The sequence below is a fragment of the Nyctereutes procyonoides genome, unplaced genomic scaffold (assembly GCF_905146905.1).
Source record: "Nyctereutes procyonoides isolate TBG_1078 unplaced genomic scaffold, NYPRO_anot_genome, whole genome shotgun sequence".
Lineage (NCBI taxonomy): Eukaryota > Metazoa > Chordata > Mammalia > Carnivora > Canidae > Nyctereutes > Nyctereutes procyonoides.
In genome coordinates, this window is record NW_026575120.1 from 31,174,282 (window position 1) to 31,192,728 (window position 18,447).

Consider the following 18,447-nt stretch of genomic DNA (forward strand, 5'->3'; position numbering starts at 1 on the left):
CTCGGATCGTGATCTCAGGGTCATAAGATCGAGCGCCTCTGAGGGCTCCACTGAATGTGGGGTCTGCTTCAGATTCTCTCCCTCTCCCCGTGCTCTCTCTCTCAAATAAATGAATAAATCTTAAAAAAAAAAAAAGAAATACTCAAGGGCATTGTACATAGTTAGAGTGGGCACTGTTTTGTAAAATATTTGTTTTAGATATATGTATGTGTGTGTATATAAATAGGATACTGAGTCAAAATGAACTTAAGTTTATTGTACTTATTTTAAGTATAAGTTGATTGTACTTATTTTAAGTATAAGCTAAAAGAAACTTGTATTTCTTTCAGAGGGTCAGAGGAAAAAAGGAAAGAGGAAAACAGCAATGTAGCTAAGGGAGAGATCAGGTGTCCGGACTGCTCTGCCGGCAGCCACCGCCCTGGGAGGACCAGGGAGTGTGCGCGCTTGTCGGGGGCAGGAGGGCTGAAAGAAGATTCCTACAGTCCTGCAGTGGGTGGGAGGTTAAAAGACTAGATCTTCCTAAAGCCAGAACCTGTGTTTTGTCCTTCTTAGTGTTCTTAGTGCTTAGTCCAACATCACCAACTGGCATAGGAAACCCTCAATGAATATTTGTTGAATGAATGCATCGAAATGAGTAAGGTTTACAGATTTTTAAAGGCTCCTCTTAAAAATTCAATTAGGCTTGGAAATGAATCCAAGCAGTCCTACATTTATGAAAAGCTTGTTTCCAAGCCTTAATTTGCAAATTGGTTTTTGGAACTTCAAACATCATTATACATGGCAGTTAGGAACGCAGGCCAGCCCACAACCACCTTTTTTTAAGCCCGAGATGTATCTAAAGCTAATATTGAGAGGCAAGGCTGCGTTTCCAGGGGAAAAACGCATCCTCATCATTCCAGTTAGGAATGCCAGGAGCAAATGAGCCTCCAGATGGCAGAGGAGCACCTCCCCTGACCCCATTCCTCTAGTTGCAAGTTGGACCTGCCTGTGCAAAGTCATTTGTGATGGGGCTGGGAGGATGTGAGAAGCAGCATAAAGTGAGAGCTTATTTCCTATACAATTTCCTACGTTTCTTGGATTCCATGGTTTTAAACTTTATATACCCTTCCACATTTGTTACAAAATGTGACACAAGAACAAAACGTTTTCATTGGCAGGACATATAAAAGCATACTTCTTTATGAGAAGCATTGCTCTTAATGGACGAAAGCATGAAGAGTTACAAGAAATGCAAAATTCTGACTTAAGGAGACTTCACGAAGGCTTTGGGGAGATGAGAAAAGTAGCGGTGAAAGACATTAGACTGCAAGTGACAGAGTGTCTCAATAATCTCACCAGGAACAGGTGACACAGCACCTCGAAATCTAAAGAACTGAGAGGCCATTCACACCTGTCCTGAAGACAACACAGCTCTGTGCAGGTCTTGGCATTCAGGAATTTTAATGTGCCTCATAAAAAAAAAAATACTGCCAATCTTGCTCTGTAGGCAGTGAAACTCGGCTAAATTATCTGATGCAAATGCAAAGGAATTTAGAATTCATTCTGTCGGGCACCTGTTTGGCATTTAACCTCATACTTCTTCCAAAGCAAAAAGTGCAGAAGCTTCGTGTGTTCAAAGGAATCAAATAAAAAAGTGTGAACTTGGATGAACTGAGTTAGGTTTAACCCAGTAAGGAGAAATTTGAAGATTTTTTTTTTTTCCTTTTAGCAACAGCACCATGCTGGAAACTGAAGATTCAAAGATTCAAAATAGTCCTCGCCCGGCCAGTACACTGCTGCTTATGGTGGGGGGCCCTCTACCTTTACTACAAGCCTAATCACAGAAGGTTGGCCATAACTCACTAGCCCAGAGAGAAAATAGAACTGAGGAAGGTTTGAGGAGGAAGGTAAGGTTTGATTGGAGCCTTGGAGGACAGAAGCAGGTGAGGGAGACCTCGCTCTGAACGCCATTCCTACACCTTCTCCACCTCACCTCACCCTACCCACCCTTCCCAAGCTTTTCTGGAATCCCCCACGTGTCCATGGTTGGGTTCCAGAACTCCTGGTCTTGTGTAAGGCCTTTATTCCACATGAGAGGACTGAGGCACACGGAGTGTTCCCGGGTAGGGAACAGAGGGAGCCAATGCATGGAGGTAGCCTACGCGTGATGAGTCTGGGGAACAGTGAGTGGTCTGATTCTGCAGCAAGGGTGGGTCAAAATAAGAAGGGATACTGAGGCAGCCTGCAGAGAACTCTGAATCCCCCATTGGGGAGAACTGGTTCCATCCTTAAAGGTGGGCAGAGGAGGGAGGAGGCGACGAGGTCAGAAAGGGGAGGAAGACTGAGGCCAGGGTGAGACCCAAGGCAATTATGATTGTCCAGGTGAGAGGCAATAACTGTCGAAATTCAGGAAATGATGGAGAGAGCGAAGAGTGAGAGAGACATGGAGAAAGTAGACTGATAGAAGCATGGGCCTGATGGAGTGGGAGAACTCAGAACCTGGGAGCTGGGAGAGAAACACCGCACAGGCGTGCATGTGCGGGCACACAGCATTCCAGGCTCTGCTCTTGACCAGCTGCGTAACACCAGGCAAACTCTTCCCTACTGTGTACATCACTTTCCTCAATAAAATAAAGGAATTCAATGAGACCAGTGGTTTCTGAACTGTACCATGGAGATCCAGGATTTCAGGGAAGGACGGGTGGAGTGGGTGGAGTGGGGTGGGGTGGAGAAGAGATGCGAAGCAAAGCAGAGGTAAGCAAAGGGCGTGATTTGGGAGTGCTGTGCGGGTGAGGAGCTCTAGATCCAAAACCACCCATTCAACCAGAACATCTCTTTTATGTAACACAATTCCTCGCAAGATGAAATTTGCTAAAAGACAAAACAAAAAACAGAAACGACTAGTTTGATAATCACTGGCTTATCCAGATAGCCTCTCAAACCCCTTTGAGCTCTCACAGTTGAGTGATCACACTTAGAGAAAGGGCCGATCCAGGAGATCTGCTAACGTAGCACACAAAGGTCTCGTTTTTTTTAGGATCCCATTGAGTCCCTCTGTTTATTTGATTAACTGTTACCCAAATGCTGGAACAACTGGAACAACAACTGTCATGCTGAATCGGTGCCAGAAGTCTCAAAAATGGGAAAGATTTACTGAGAAGCCATTTGGTATCTAACTCTTATGCGGTACCTTTTCCCAAGACCCACTAAGTTTTCCAAACCTCATAAACACCAGCGTGTAAAGGGCTCTTGCCTGCGAGTACAAAGACCCCGGCTCCGTTTCCGACTGTCGTCTGGCTTTGGGGAAGTTGAGTTAGCCCTCTGGGTTTCATCGCCTCTCATCTATAGGATGAGAACATCGCTGCAAACAATCCTAGAGGCCCCCTTTCTAGCTCGAACATTGCAGGGTTTCATGATCCTAAACCTTGGAGCCTGTTATCTGAACAATTCCCTGATCGGTGGCATGTGCTCTCAATCTTGTTGGGTCACAGTCAGAGGGTCAGTTTATTAAGGGCTTTGGGCTGTTGACTTTTAAGGATTGGGCAATGTGTGCTTTAGCCAAGAGATCTGGTTCCTGCGAATGGATCATTCTGAGCAAAGGGCTCAGGTCTAAATTAACAGCAGATCTCCAGAAACCCAATACTCTGCGGATCAGTATTCGCAGTAGAGAAGCCCCGCGCCTTGGGTTTAAACCCTCGCAATTGGTCTGGGAACCACCATAAAAATGGCAACGAGGAAAACCAATCAGAACCACCAGAAAGTTGAGACCAGAAAGTTGCATACAGCTCTGAAGTTTCCAGACTGCCTGCCTGCCTGCCTGCCTTTACCTCTTGATTTCTCCTCTTCCCTCCCATTCCCACATTAAATCTTTTCTTTCTTTCTTTTTTTTTTTTTTAAAGAAAGAAAAATTTAACCCGAAGGGGCCAAGTGAGCACTCACTGGGAGAGCACCGCCAGGCTGCGTCTTCCCTGCGATCCGGGTCCCCCGAGCATGTCTGCAGCTGGAGGGGGCGGCGGGGCAGGCGGTGCCCAGGCCCTCGACCCCGGGGCGCTCAGGGCGCGGGCCGGGCCCCCGGAGGTGCCATGTGTCCTGCGGCTGGAAGGCGGTGTGCGGGATGCTCCCTTTGTGTTAACACTTTGGTCTGTCCCTGTGACGAAAGTCTGGGCTAGTCCTGCGCCAGATCTACTCCTCCCCACCCTTCCCCTCCGCATGGGATCACCAGAGAGCTGATTGTTATTTTTTACTGTAATCTCCCTAATAGAGGCCCATCCTGTTTAGACTGCAAAGGGCGCAGATGGCTTAGAGATCTCCCAGGCGGTGATTCCTGGGTCTGAGGGGCCCGTGTTCTCTCAGTAGCTCTCACGATGAAGACCTTTACATGATTAATTACAAATAATTATTCCAAGGTCGAGACCTGGTCAAAGGAAAAGACACTGATCCCCTGCGCACAGCCCTTTGGAAAAGAGTTGATCCTGGTTATCACTTGCAGGCACAATCCAATGCAGAAGAGATCAACAGACACAGGCCCGCTGAGTAGTTCACAGGGGTGCAGTTCTCAGGCCCTCATTCTGAGCTCTGTTCTCAATTATTGTCGGTGTAGGTGCTTTCCAAAGCAAACAGTTCCCACCGAGAAATCAAATCTGGAAAACTCCTCTTATCCCTTTTGTCCAGGGAATGATGGATGCATGATATAAAAAATGCGAACCAAAGGCAAAGGGAAGAAGAGAGATGGCTCTGTCAGTGAACTGCTGGATCATAGGGGTGTTTGGTGCTCACGCCCCTCAGTAAAACGGGGGCAACCGCCTGCCTAGAAGCATGTTGCAACAGCCGGCCTGGTCTGTACCCATGGCAGTCTGGTGTGATGATCTCATCAGCCACGCCAGGCAAGGGAGCCTGGTCAGCAACAGTTCGGGAAGCAACCAAATTCCAGTCCCTGAGGAGGGGGTGGTGTTGATTCTATCTAGAGAAGACTCCGTCTGGGCTTGAGTTATGAATACGTTTCTTCATCTCCAACAGGCAATGATCAGATTGGTGCTGGGGAACGCGGATGCTTGTGGGACTGGCTTTCTGTCAAATGAGTAGAACAACTCAGATCTCCACAACCGAAGGTTGAGATGATTCTTTTGGTAAATAGCAGGAGAAGCAATCAGCGTCACACACTGAGAGCCCCTTCCCAGAATGAAAGACATCTTTGAGATATTTCTTGTCACCAACAGGGGCTCAGAAGCACAGAGCATTTATGTAGTTCACCAAACGTCATTGAGCAGAGCTACAGCAGTGCCTCTTGTGCTCAACTTAAAGGAGTTTAATTCCGTTAGATTCAATGCTCTTGTCATTTCAAGTAACTAGAAAAGTTTGGTTGTTTTCCTGCTTAAATTTTATGCTGTCATCAAAGTCATGGTTTATAGAGTAAATATAGTTTAGTGAAATTCAAAGTTAATTATCTCCATATATCATGATATGTACACATTTAAATATCTCTGAACATATATACATATCGTCACTCAACATATGCTGAGTATATAAAGTGCATGAGACTCTCATAAAAACAGAGCTCTATCCGCCTTCACACAAGAGGCCTTAATGAATACTCACTGACTTGGCTCGAGTTTATTGCTGCAGAGCTAAGATAGAAACATGTACTGAGACCTTCTGCTCTTTGCCTTTCTACCAAATTTCGCCCATTTGTTTCTTCCCCCCTTCAAAAAATTCAGTGTTTTGCTGTGGCAGACAGAATAAGGCTCCTCCCAAGGACATTCATGTCCTAATCTCCAGAATTTATGAATAGGTCCATGGCAAAAAGGGACTTTGCGGATGGAATTAAGTTACAGGCATTGAGACAGAGATTATCCTGGATTTTCCAGATGTGCTCAATCTAATCACATGGGTCCTTAAAGCCAGAGAATCCACTCTGGCTGTGGTCAGGGACAGATGTGACTACAGATGAATGTTCAGATGGATGCGACGTTGCTGGCAAGGAAGATGGAGAAAGGGGGCCACGAGTCCAAGATTCAGGGCAGCCTCTAGAAGCTGGAAAGGCAAGGAAATGGATTCTCCCCAGAGCCTCCAGAAGGATGCAGCCCTGCCCACGCTGTGATTTTAGCCCAGGGAGACCGGTGTTGGACTTTGAACCTCTAGCACAGTGGAGAATCGGTTTGTGCTGTTTGAAGCACCAAGTTTGTGGTTATTTGTTACAGCAGTGATACTTGAACAGAAACATACTTGATTATGGGGCTCATTTGACCTTGGGAATTCGTTTCAACTCTTGATTTCCCCCTCTTCCCAATATGCTCCAATTTTGAGGTGGCAGGTATAGCTTTGGTATATTTGAGACAAGCTCATAAAATGGAATAGCTTGGAAAAAAATTCTGTGATTATTCCAGGCCAGTTCTGTCTCTCTCCATCTCTTTCACCACACATACGCATGCACACACACACACACACACACACACACACACACACACCTTACCTTCCATGGAAGAAAGCAAGAATTTAGTAACCGTCCACTAATATGCTGACATTCATATACTAAAAGCATGCAAATGGCAAGCTGTATAAAGGCTATCCACCCAACTCTTTTCCTAGCTGTAAAGATAAGAAGAGGGAAATCATGTATACTCTTTGTGGGCCCCAATGTTATTTAATGGAATGCATCTGGGAAGTAGCTGTCTGTCTTCAGTTTGTGATAGTAAAACTAGCAGGTGTCATAACTCATGCTACTTGGTAGGGTAGTGACGTGCTGATAGCGAAGAGAGAAGTGAGTTTTGGACGTGGGTTAGATACCAGTGGGGAATGGGAAGAACTCAAAGGCCCACGAAAGAGAGACTGGATGCATCTGAGAGGCGAGGAGAGAAGTGAATCATGAGCTAAGAGCACGGCTGGGGTAGACAACAGACAACTTCAGGTAGCCCTCTGGGGTTGGAGAGGCGAGACGAGAGAAATTAGGAAGAACATACCAATGATTAATTTGTAGCCAGTGTTGGGTTCCTGCAGAGACCAGCAGGTACCTGTGCTTTCACCCTGTAGCACAGACAGGGGTACTCAGAATCCAGCTTCCAGAACTGGTGTCTCTGAGAACTGGATTAATTCATTGGCACCATGAACAACTGAGGCAGTCAACCATCCTTCAGCAAGATAATGGGGGTCCCCCGTAGGCCATTTCGGGACTCCCTTACCAGGGAAAATGGAAGTCTGGGCCAGTCTCAAATTACTCATAGCATCCTTAATTTCTAGCTACTTTAATTTTTTATCAAAGAGATTCTGTGCTGAGACGGTTTGAAGGAGGTCAGTGCAATAGAGGGAGATAGCTCCCACCACAGGGTGGTCCTTTATTAATAAAACATGATTTAAAAAAATAACTTCATGGAGGTAGGAGACTGGCCCCCATGATCTGTTCCAGACTTTACAGTCTGCAATGGTTGTTTGAGAACAGCTTCTACCTTGGAACAATTCCCTGGGGAGAAAAAGAGGCATGTGGGAAGCGCCTGTGCACCACCCTAATTCACTTTAGTCACACACGTGCGTACATACACACACACACACACACACACAGCCACTTACTTCCTACAGAAACTCAAACCCCAAGGTTATCTACTCATTTGAGAGGCAGCATTCAAAAAGGGGGTTTTAAAAAAGCCTCTTGAAAAATATTTTCTCATAAAATCATTTATAAAGAAAGAAAGAGGGGCACCAGGTGGCTCAGTGGTTGAGCAGTGGTTGACCTGAGCCCTTTGGCTCAGGTCGTGATCCGGAGCTCCTGGGATCGAGTCCCGCATCTGGCTCCCCGCAGCAAGCCTGCTTCTCCCTCTGCCTGTGTCTCTGGCTCTTTCTGTGTGTCTCTCATGAATAAATAAAATGTAAAAAAAAAAAAAAAGTCAATTGTTATAAAAGAAAGAAAAAATATTTTATTATAAAGAAAATCATTATAAAGACATGAGGTATTTGCCTCATTCTAAGAGCATAGGCAAGATGCAATAACGTCTTACCTAGAAAGCTGCTAATCAAGGGGTGGACAGCAATGGAAGGGAAGGGGCTCACTACATATCTGCAGGCAGACCCTCTTTTCTACTTTCCATGGACCCCTCTGTAGTCTTCCCTCCACAGCTCGTGGCATCTTACTATTGCCAAGGCATTGAACATGTTCACTTGAATAATACTGCTTTCTGTTGTCCGATGATAGTGCATTTTTATGGGTCCTCCTAAGAAATCTGCCCATGAAATACTCTTTCCTTTACCCAGATCCCAACGCAAAAATTACAGACTCCTCTTCCCCCTTTCCCCTCTTTCTACCTCTCGGTAGTGCCCTTTCCTTGCCTCTCCTGCCCCATTGTGTCTTTGCTAATGTCTTCCTAGTTCTGGCTGTGTCTTCCTTGATGGATATGTGGGGGCTGGCTGGGGCTGGAGGAGTGAATGGACTGCTGTGGAAAGTCATCATTTACCCCTCACCCTCCCCTCTCCTCACAACAGCCTGTCCTTAACTAGTACCCTTGTGGCCTCTGCTGGCATAATTCTCTGAACTATTCTTTGCGTGATCTGTCCTTAGGTCTGCAACAGGTCTTGGGCGCTATACTCTCTTACTCCCTTACCATGGTGGCCATGTCCTTTGTCCCAACAGGGGGCAAGCTTGCCCCTCTGCCCTTAACACCATTTACGTATTTACTACAAGCCCAGTCACTTTGGGACATGCTGTAGGGGATCCAAGGATGAGAAGGTCAGCCCCCAAGGGGGAGGAGGTAAGATATGCATACAAAAATTCGAACACAAGCTAGAAAGTGGAGAGTGCTCTGAAAGCAGCAGGGCTGCTCTAGCACCTCTAGCACCATACTTCAAAGACGACATCCTGTGATCAAGGCCCTGCTGTTTAATCGGTCTTATGCTCAATTTATTCTATTACTGAACTATACTTCCTGTCGCTGAAATAGAAATCCACTGATCTCTATCAGGGCCACAGGTATTAAATCATCCTTCAGCCTCATCTCTGCTAGGCTAGATGCCAGTGCCTATTTTCCATTCTTTTAATATCAGCCTGAAATATAACAACTCTTCAAGCGGGAAACCCAAATTGGACATAATAAAGGCTTGACCAGGGCTGAATGTGCCTGGATGAAGGCCCAGTGCTGCCTGCCACGTTCCTGTTAACACATCTTAACATCATTTTCGCATTGATAATAGCATCTCTTACAGAGATTGTTCATTCATTTCTGTGCTAAATCCAGGACTTTTTTTTTTTTCCTTCCTCCCCAGATCTGTCGCCTTGTCAGCCTATTTCCAGCACTTATGGTGAAGCTAGTTTTGTTGTTATAATTTATTATTTGACCCTCACATAGAGAACTTCATACTGTTTTCAGAGGCCCATTTTCAGGTCTTTCGGGATATTCTGTACTGTATTTTTCTTGTCCAGGATCTTGGTAACTGAGGAACACAGAATCTGATTTCCAAAAGGGAGAAAAAGATTTTCCAAAGAGCACCTCCCCGAATTTCAATACCTGGGAAGTCTATCTGGTTGAGGCAACGTGGGGTTCAAGGTTCTAGTTGCACTAACAGTGTGCTTATGTATTTCTTGCTCCTCTCGCTAGGCTGTGAGCTCCCCGAGGTGGAGTGTTGTTGAGACAGGGCCCTTCCAACCCTCCTGCTGTTCCAGTTAGCACAGTGCCTGGTGGAGGGTGGGCCTTCTGGAGTATGTGCTGCATAAATAAATTAGTGCATGGGGCTTCATAATGAGCACATCATTACTTTGGCCAAGCAGATTTATTTTTTTCTGTAATTGAGTCAAAATGGAAAGATAAATGATGTGAGTGGCGGCCCGGCCCCAAGTTTCATTGTGTCCACCACTGGAATTGAGATGCATCTGATTGTGATTGAGTGGTGGAGTGGGCCTGGGGGGCCGGAGGGGGTGGGCAGTGATTTGCAAGGGGTCTGAATAGTTGTTTGCTATCACATGCCTTGGAATTGGTCCCCAGACCCAAACCCCATTGTCACATGTCTGTGCCCTGAGAAGAGGACGGCTGCAGAGAAGCTGAAACTGTTTCTACAACATGTTTGCTGAGTGTAGGCCAAGCTCTGGTGCTTGAGTGACAAAGAGTAACAGAGCAGAGGACAGGGTCACCATCCCTACTTCTGTCCCAGAGCATAGCACTGTTCTAGAATTCCAGAGGACTGAAGGGAATGCAGGGCTGCTTTGGTACCTTGAAAGTCTGGAGCACAAGGACACCAGACAGTGCCTTTGACACAGAGGCCAGGGGTCTCAGGGTGGACCCCAGGGCAGTGGTGATGGGGGATCCTCTGAAATGACTTAATGGCAGAGTCAGAGCAGGGCCTCACTGGGAAGGGGCCTAGCAGCAAGGAGGTTGTACTTGAGTGTACTATTCATGGGCTTCTGGGAGATAGACTTCCAGAAACAATCAGAGAGTTTTGTTTTTTTTTTTTAAACTGGCGGTGGGGTGGTATTCCTGCATAAGGAGGTAGCATTAAGAAGCATATTATTAATAATGTGATTCTGTTGTCACCCACAGGCAGATTCTGATTAAAGATACATGGGTAACAACTATTAAGTGTTCTCTACCTTTTTAAAATTGTATTTTCTTCTGAAATATATTTTTAAAAGATTTTATTTTTTTTTCATGAGAGACACACACAGAGAGAGGCAGAGACATAGGCAGAGGGAGAAGCAGGCTCCATGCAGGGAGCCCGAAGTGGGACTCGACCCCAGGACCCCAGGGTCACGACCTGAGCCACCCAGGTGTCCCTTTCTTCTGAAATCTTCTAGACTAAAGGGAATAAGGAGAATCATAATGAACATCTATGGGTGCACCATCCGGGTTGAGAAATAAAACTTTCAAGGTAACTTAGTGCCTTCTGTGTGCTCTTTTAGAAGAGCTTCCCTTTCCACTTGGAGGCAGCTCTTTTCCCAAACCTGTGTTCAGTCCACTTTCTTGTGAGCTACTCCTTTGAACTATGTCTCCCTTTCACGTTTGGTCCCACTCCAGTTGGAACACCATCAATGCCACCATCGTGTGTATGTGGTTCTAGGATGATTCAGGATTGAGCATAGGAGTGACTCCTTTCGCTCTGTCTTAAGGCTTCTAAGTGTTTCTCCCAGTGAAATGCTGGTCCCCTTCCTGCGGTGCTCCCATTCTGTTAAAAGGAGGGCATTCTCTCCTTCGGAGGCCAATCCTGATCCATCTGGAAGCCACTCCTACTCGGCTTCTTCCCCCGAAGCATATCCTGACCTCTAGCTGTATCCTCACTGGCAACCTAACACACACCTTCAATCAGTGCACCCTCACATTTATTATAAAGGGAGCTTTTGTTCGGTGAAAAGATTATTAGCATTTGCCACCATTTGCTTGATACTTCCTGAAGCTTTCTGCTTTTACCCTACAAAGCTGTTCCTTCTCCTTTTGCCTAGAATCCCTTTAAAATTCCCCTTGCTTCTCCGAATTCCAGTGATTCTTTAAGAACCAGTGTCTAGCCACACCAGTGTGAAGTCTCCCCACGTGTGACTTTATTTCTTTGTACTTTGCCATTTCAGGAGGAAGGATGAGAATATTTGAGCCCACTCTTGTTTGCGCGCATTTGAGAAATAGTTATGTTGTCATGTATGAGTCAGCCCTTCTAGCTAACTTGCTGTGAAGTTCCCCATTTTGTTTAAACTCTTTTGCAATGATTATTTAGGTCTACTTTCTGAGCTCTTTTTAAAATCTGGGTGTTTTTTTTTTAACCAACTAGACTGTTCTTTTCCCCTAGAGAGGAAAGTTTCTATCTAACTTGGGTCATGCCTCCAACAACCCTCTCTGCCCTCCAGCTTGAAACACATCTTTAAAAACAATAAAATTGTGCTTGAAAATAGTAGGGTTCTAGCAATAGTTGCTTGACTGAATGGTTGCTGGTGCACATCTGTAAAACCCTGGTTCTGGTCTCAGTGAAAATAATTATATATATCCTATATAATTCTAGGAAAAAGTATGTACAGAAAGGATATGATTTCTACTCCAAGGAAGCTGAATCTAGGCCCTAGTGATATGCTTTAGAATGTAGAATTTGTGGAGTGCCTGGGTGGTTCAGTTGGTTAGGCATCCAACTTTTGGCTCAGGTTGTGAACCCAGGGTTGTGAGACTGAGCCCTATGCTGGGCTCTGCACTGGGCATGGAGCCTGCTTAAGTAAGATTCCCTCTCTCCCTCCACCTACCCCTAAGAAAAAAAAAAAAAAGAAAAAAAAGAATGTGGAATTTGTTGTCCATAGATACAACTGAACCAGAAGGAAATTAAAAGACAATCATGAGGACTCTAAGGATATAATTCCAGTGTAAGAGACAAGGTCAGATCTTCAAAGGAAGCATGTTAGTTCATAAGCCACAGATTTCTCACTGTGTATCACTCTTATCCAAACTATCTAAATATTTCCACAACTATAAATTTATTTGCTGGTGTCCACTTTCTGCATCTGGATATTAAATTTACACATGGCTTTTATAGCTGGAATCAAATCCAGATTTTTTTTTTGGGTGGGGGAGGTCAGGCCTGGATTAAAGCATATATTTGTTCTTATTGCTAGAAAAATAGCCCATTATTTTGGATACTTAGGGTGTAGTGTTTACTACTCTTTATATTATAAAAATGACACTTTTTTGGGTACTGTCCTATTTTGTAATTAACAGATCACATGAACCGATACACAATTATGATGCCTATCTATAGACAGAAATAGATGGATATACACACAGAGTCTTATTTATTCCTTATTTATATGTACGTACCTTTTCTCACCAAATAAATTATAACCTTCTTGCCAGCAAGGATTTTTTCTAATACCTCATTTGCACCTGATAAAGCTGAGAACAGTGTTAGGCATATAGCAGATGCTCAACAAATACTTGTCATTTGCTCCCTGGGTTGAAGAGGGACAACAATATTTGTTGAAGAAGTCAGAGGCTTCCCCGAAGCCTTTTTTTTTTCTTTTGAGTATTCAGCATAGTACAGGATCTAGAAGCTCTGCTGTACCACCAACTGGATTGTGGAAATTCTTAAAGTTGATAGGTCTCAAGGAGACTGAGTGGTTTCCAGATTCACAAGACACTGATGTACACATCAGAATGCTAATTAATGCCAGTTAGTTAAGAGAATGAATGACCTCCCTCTTCAGTGCTCGGAGAACACTCATATTCCCACCATTCCCCAAAGCCATAATGTCAGGAAGCCTCATAGTCACCAGAGACTGCTTCATGAGTATGAAGTCAGAGCAAAGGGAGGTAAAATCGTCACAAGGAATATTTTACCCAAGCCAAGGGAAGACATGAGAAAACACCTCCCTCAGTGGAGAAAATACTTCTCATGTCACAGGATTGAACAAACCCTGAGATTCAAAGTCTGTCTCACTTGGAGAGTCCCAGATGCCACTGCCAACCCTGGTCTTGGATTCGGCATTCATGCAAACCTCTTCTACTGGCCCATTCTTTGTTCAGACTTGCTAACACATAGATGATGTGGACTGAATATTCACGTCCTTGGAAAATTTATATGTTGACATCCTCACCCCCCAGTGTGATGGTATTAGGAGGTGGGGACTCTGGGAGGTAATTAGGTCATGAAGGTGAAGTCCTCACAAATGGGATTAGTGTCCTTATAAGAAGAGACACAAGACAGCTTGCTTTTTTCTCTCTCTCCACCAAGTGAGGATACAACGAGAAAACAGCCAACTGCAAATTAGGAAGTGGGTTCTTGCTAGATACTGAATCTGCTGGCACCTTGATCTTGGACTTCCCAGCCCCCAGGACTACAAGAAATAAATGTTTGTTGTTTAAACCATCCGGTCTATCATATTCTGTTATAGCAGTCCCAGATGACTAAGACAATAGATTACAGTGAGCTTACACTGGCTTACATCTGGGAGATCTAATGTAATTCAACACTTATGTGTTGAATTTATTGAGTTTATTAGAAATGGTCTTTTGTAGAATTCTTGGAGGCCTTTATGGTGGCAGCTTGAGAGAGGAGATTAGAAATAGACTAGGGGAAAAGCTTTGCAGCTTGAAGATGCTATTTTACTTTGAAGTTATTGAACAATGAAATCAAGCTATCATTAGCATCAAGGCAGGAAAAGCAAATGGAGCTCTTTTGTTGTTGTTGTTCATTAATTATAGAATAGAACCAGGCAGGTTTCTCAGTGAAAACATTTAATAAAAAAGCATATTCATTTTTCTCATGTAAGAGCCAAAAATCCAGCTGGAAAGCTTTTTAATTTAAGACCTCAAGAAGACAACAAAGAAAAGAAAATAGATAATACATATACAAAAAATAGCAGACAGACATTTTAAATTTGAGAGCCAACGATCTGAAATATGCATCCAGCTTTCTAAAATATGCTGCAGAGTAGAAAGTGCTGATGTAATCTGAGATTCTCCTAGGTATTTCAGAATTCAGTGTCTTTCTAGGATAACTTCAAATTATCTTTCCTTCTGACCTTTTCAGTGGATCTAAGGATTATTTTTTTTCTTTATTTATGATAGTCACAGAGAGAGAGAGAGAGAGAGAGAGAGAGAGAGAGGCAGAGGGAGAAGCAGGCTCCATGCACCGGGAGCCTGACGTGGGATTCGATCCCGGGTCTCCAGGATCGCGCCCTGGGCCAAAGGCAGGCGCCAAACCTCTGCGCCACCCAGGGATCCCAGGATCTAAGGATTAAAAATTAAATTAAAAATTAAAAAAGACGATTTCAAGGCTATTCTATAGTACTTCTGGTATAATATGTTCTGGGTGTTTCAATTTACTAATTTTATTCTAACTACAAATTTTATGTTAACAAATTAACCAAAGGTCATACGTTTATAATTAAGAAACTCAATGCCTTGTGTAGAAAGTGAATTAATCTGAATCCTTTTTTTTTTTAGATTTTATTTATTTATTCATGAAGACACCAAGAGAGAGGCAGAGAAACAGGCAGAGGGAGAAGCAGGCTTCCCTATGGGGAGCCTGATGGGGGACTCGATCCCAGGAACTTGGGATCATGACCTGAGCCAAAGGCAGAGGCTCAACCACTGAGCCACCCAGGTGCCCGAATTAATCTGAATCTTACTCTAGAGTTTTGACTGTTATTTATAATTCCTTTCTTCTAAATCAGACTTTTTTGAGGTATGTGTATTTATGAAAACAAAAAATGCCCCACTTCACCAAAAACAAAATTAACCCCCATACATTTCTTCATTCTTTTGTCTCTTGATTCATCACTACATCCCAATACTAAAAAACAATCTGCTATTTAGAGTCTAAACTTGAGATTCAACTTGCATGTTAAACACCTCATTTCAGAAAGAGTATTAATAAATGCTAGCCCTGTTCTTGGCCCTACCCTTCATCTACTTCTGCCCATCCTTCTGGGATTAAGTGAAGGTTACTCTTCAAGACAGCAGACTTGGGTCTTCTGTTAGAGAGATTTTTGATTAAATAGTCTGTTCACTGTTGGATTCCTTTGGGTTTGGTATGAATCCTATAATTTGATAATTATCTGGTCTTACAATGCAAATGTTAATTGCAAGTAATACTAAAGGGTTTGAGGACTAGAGCAACTAGACCAACAAAGGGAATTGATTCTTACCACATTAATATCATTTGCATCCATAAGCAACTAAATAAGCACAATAGTCAAAATTATATGAGGTAGCAATCCAATTATCCTTAATAATCAGAGAAATACATGAGATGAGTTTCTTCATCTCTCTAGAGAAAAAGGAGTCAAAATTCCAGTGGCTCAGCAAGGGAGTGATGGAACCCCAAGGAAGACATGGATGGTGTCAGTATTTGGAGACCACCACAAAGGTCACTAACATTTCTACCCCCTCTCCAATATCTTAGCAAATTGAGCAAAATTCTGCCTTGGAACACAGATGTGGCTTGAAGTAGTCATTTGCTCATTGTTTATTCATATTGCTTACTGGTCTTTGGGGAAATAAAAGTAAGATGTAGTTTTTAACCTAGAGTTGCTCTTAATTTGGTGGGGGAAAACAGACATATGAACAAATAAGCAGACAAAACAGCCATTTAAAAAAGTCATAATTAATATAGCTAATTAATGTTAATGATAATATAACAATTAATATACATTTAAAGAGTCATGGGAGACTCAAGGTGGGAAATCAATTTCTTTGACAGGGGACCTCTGGGAAGATGTTTTCCAGAGGATGACTGTTGAGCTATGCCTTCCAGCTGAGTCAGAGTTCATCAGTTATAAGAGGTTCAGAAAGGAAGACAGTGGTGTGGAAAGTCATAGAATCCCACTGAGTCTGAGGACCTTTGCTGACTTAGATGCAAAACCAGACAGGTTACATGGTCAACAGCTGGGTTGAAGTTTGATTGAGATAAAGCCATCATTTTAAATCTTTTGAATTTTCTCCTTAATTCATGACTAAGGGAAAGGGCAGATAAAACGGTTTTGCTTTTTCTAATCTGCAATTGAGGTCCTAAGCTCTCTCCAAGGATGACAGGCTCTAGGGGGAGTGACAGGTAACATTTTACTGCATTTTGTCTGTGTCTCATTTCTGGAAGTCAAGAATGCCTGAGGGCCAGTTAGATCACATAAGTTAGCCAAGCATGAAGTATGAAAATTCCTTTGGAACACAGTATATGATCAGAATGAAACTTGCAACTTAATGTAGAGTGAAATAGAAGTGAATCTGATTTAATGAATCATACTGGCTCTTCTAAATAATAAACATGTCATGTGAACCACCCTATATATTTTTTATGGCATCTGTTCATATCTTATTTAATTTTCTCAGCCACCCTAAGGAGCATTAGTTCTGTCTGAAAGGTGAGGAAGTCCAGATCTGCTAAAGTTTTACCCAGCATCCTCTTTTATCTTTGATCTAAAAGGAGTTTTGTAGAGGCAGAGGTCTGGGCACAGCATAACACAAAGGAAAAAGCACCAGAGTTGGAAGAAATGACACAGTTTCCAGATTTTGGCCTGGCCACTGACTGTGTGCTCTTGGACATGTTACCTTGCGAGTGTGGGTCCAGTGATTTGGATTTTCAAACTCTTACCAGAGAATGTAGGAGAGTCTTAATTTCCGACCATATAACCCAATAGGATACCAGAATATGTCTCCTAGCAGTAATTCTGCACTCAGAAGGAGTTCTCCTGGAAAGCTAACTCCTTTCTACAGGGTATGCCTCCCCAGTTCAGCTCTACCACAGCTCTGACAAATGCTGCAATGAGATAGAATTTATATTCAAATTCTTGTGATGTGAAGTACTTAGAAACGGAAGCATTAGGAATTTCCAACCTGCCTCAGCCCTGAGTTTTGAAAACTTCATTCTGTTCAGTTTGTAAGCCATGGAGCATCTGTAGCTATGATATTCTCTGGGTAGCCAGGATATACTCTGAGGATGCTGACTCAGAAAGCAGACACATATTTGGGATATTTGGCTTTCATGGTTGGGTAGGAAGAGTTACAGGCTCTTAAAGGGGGAGTAGGAGGGAGGAAGGGCATCAGGTATCAACTCTTTCAATATCACAATTTTGTCCAAGGCCCCTCAAGAGTAGCTTCTCATCTTCTTCGTCAAGAGAGGAGAAATGGGGCATATTAGATCCCCTAAACGGGCCCCACTAAAAAAAAAATCAAGATTTACACAACAGTTGATTAGAGAAACAGAAGGACAGTTCAAGGAAGGAGTGGGGGCAGAGGGATACATCAAGTAGAGTTGCCAGCAGTGCCTTGGGGAAGATGTCATTGTCATTACACCTGCTGAGGTTTCTTGTCTTTGAACTAGTATGATAACCCATCATCTCATCCTGCTTGTCTGTCCACTTCCTGCTCAGTTATTTTCCACATTAGTTTCTTGAGTTCCCCCAAAAGACCTGCCAACAGTAAATGGTTTTCTGTGGGAATCAAAAATGCATTGACTGCTAAGTAGACACAGTATAGCTACAAACTCCAGAAAGAAAGGACCCTTTCATTATCTAGTTGCTGGTGCCGGCTCTGGGAGTTACCTAGCTTTCATTTGGAGAGCCCCTAATTATGCAACATTCTCACTGGACAATAAGACACAGGTTAGCCTTAGGCAAATAAATAGCACATATTGAGCAATCTTCTGGAAGCTTATCAGTTGGATTCCTAAATGGTACAGGAAAATGGAAGCCTGTGAAGATGTGATAGGGGATCGTCCGTGTCACCCACAATGGAAAATATGAACATTGGAAGAATTTCCTATTCTAAACATTGTGCAGTTTAAAATACACTCTCTGGAGACTCTCTTGAATGTACAGGCTTATGGCTGCTATTTATAGTGGCTGATGTGTACTTTACCAAGATTTTTATTCCAACAAAGGAACTGTATGTGATGTAGGGAGTTATGAAATGGAAAATAAACTCTCACATTTTAACTTAGTCAATTGGTACTAACCTCAAATGCAACGTCAGATCTCACTAATCTGGACTAACTAGAAGAAAGGCCGTATAAATTCTGGAATATTTTAAAAGA

General features: G+C 43.4%; 1 protein-coding gene across 5 annotated transcripts in view; it reads right to left on the bottom strand.

The window, feature by feature from the left end:
- Positions 1-18,447, bottom strand: part of CALD1 (caldesmon 1) — a 189,071-nt gene that overhangs the window by 71,699 nt on the left and 98,925 nt on the right. The window contains exon 1 of one of the 5 annotated variants that reach the window (XM_055334653.1): positions 3,919-4,205. The exons of the other annotated variants lie outside the window; for them this stretch is intronic. Within the exon in view, the coding sequence (XP_055190628.1) occupies positions 3,919-4,190 (272 nt within the window). The 5' untranslated portion in view covers positions 4,191-4,205. Of the gene's footprint in view, positions 1-3,918; positions 4,206-18,447 lie in introns of those variants that run through there. 5 annotated transcript variants of the gene reach the window in all.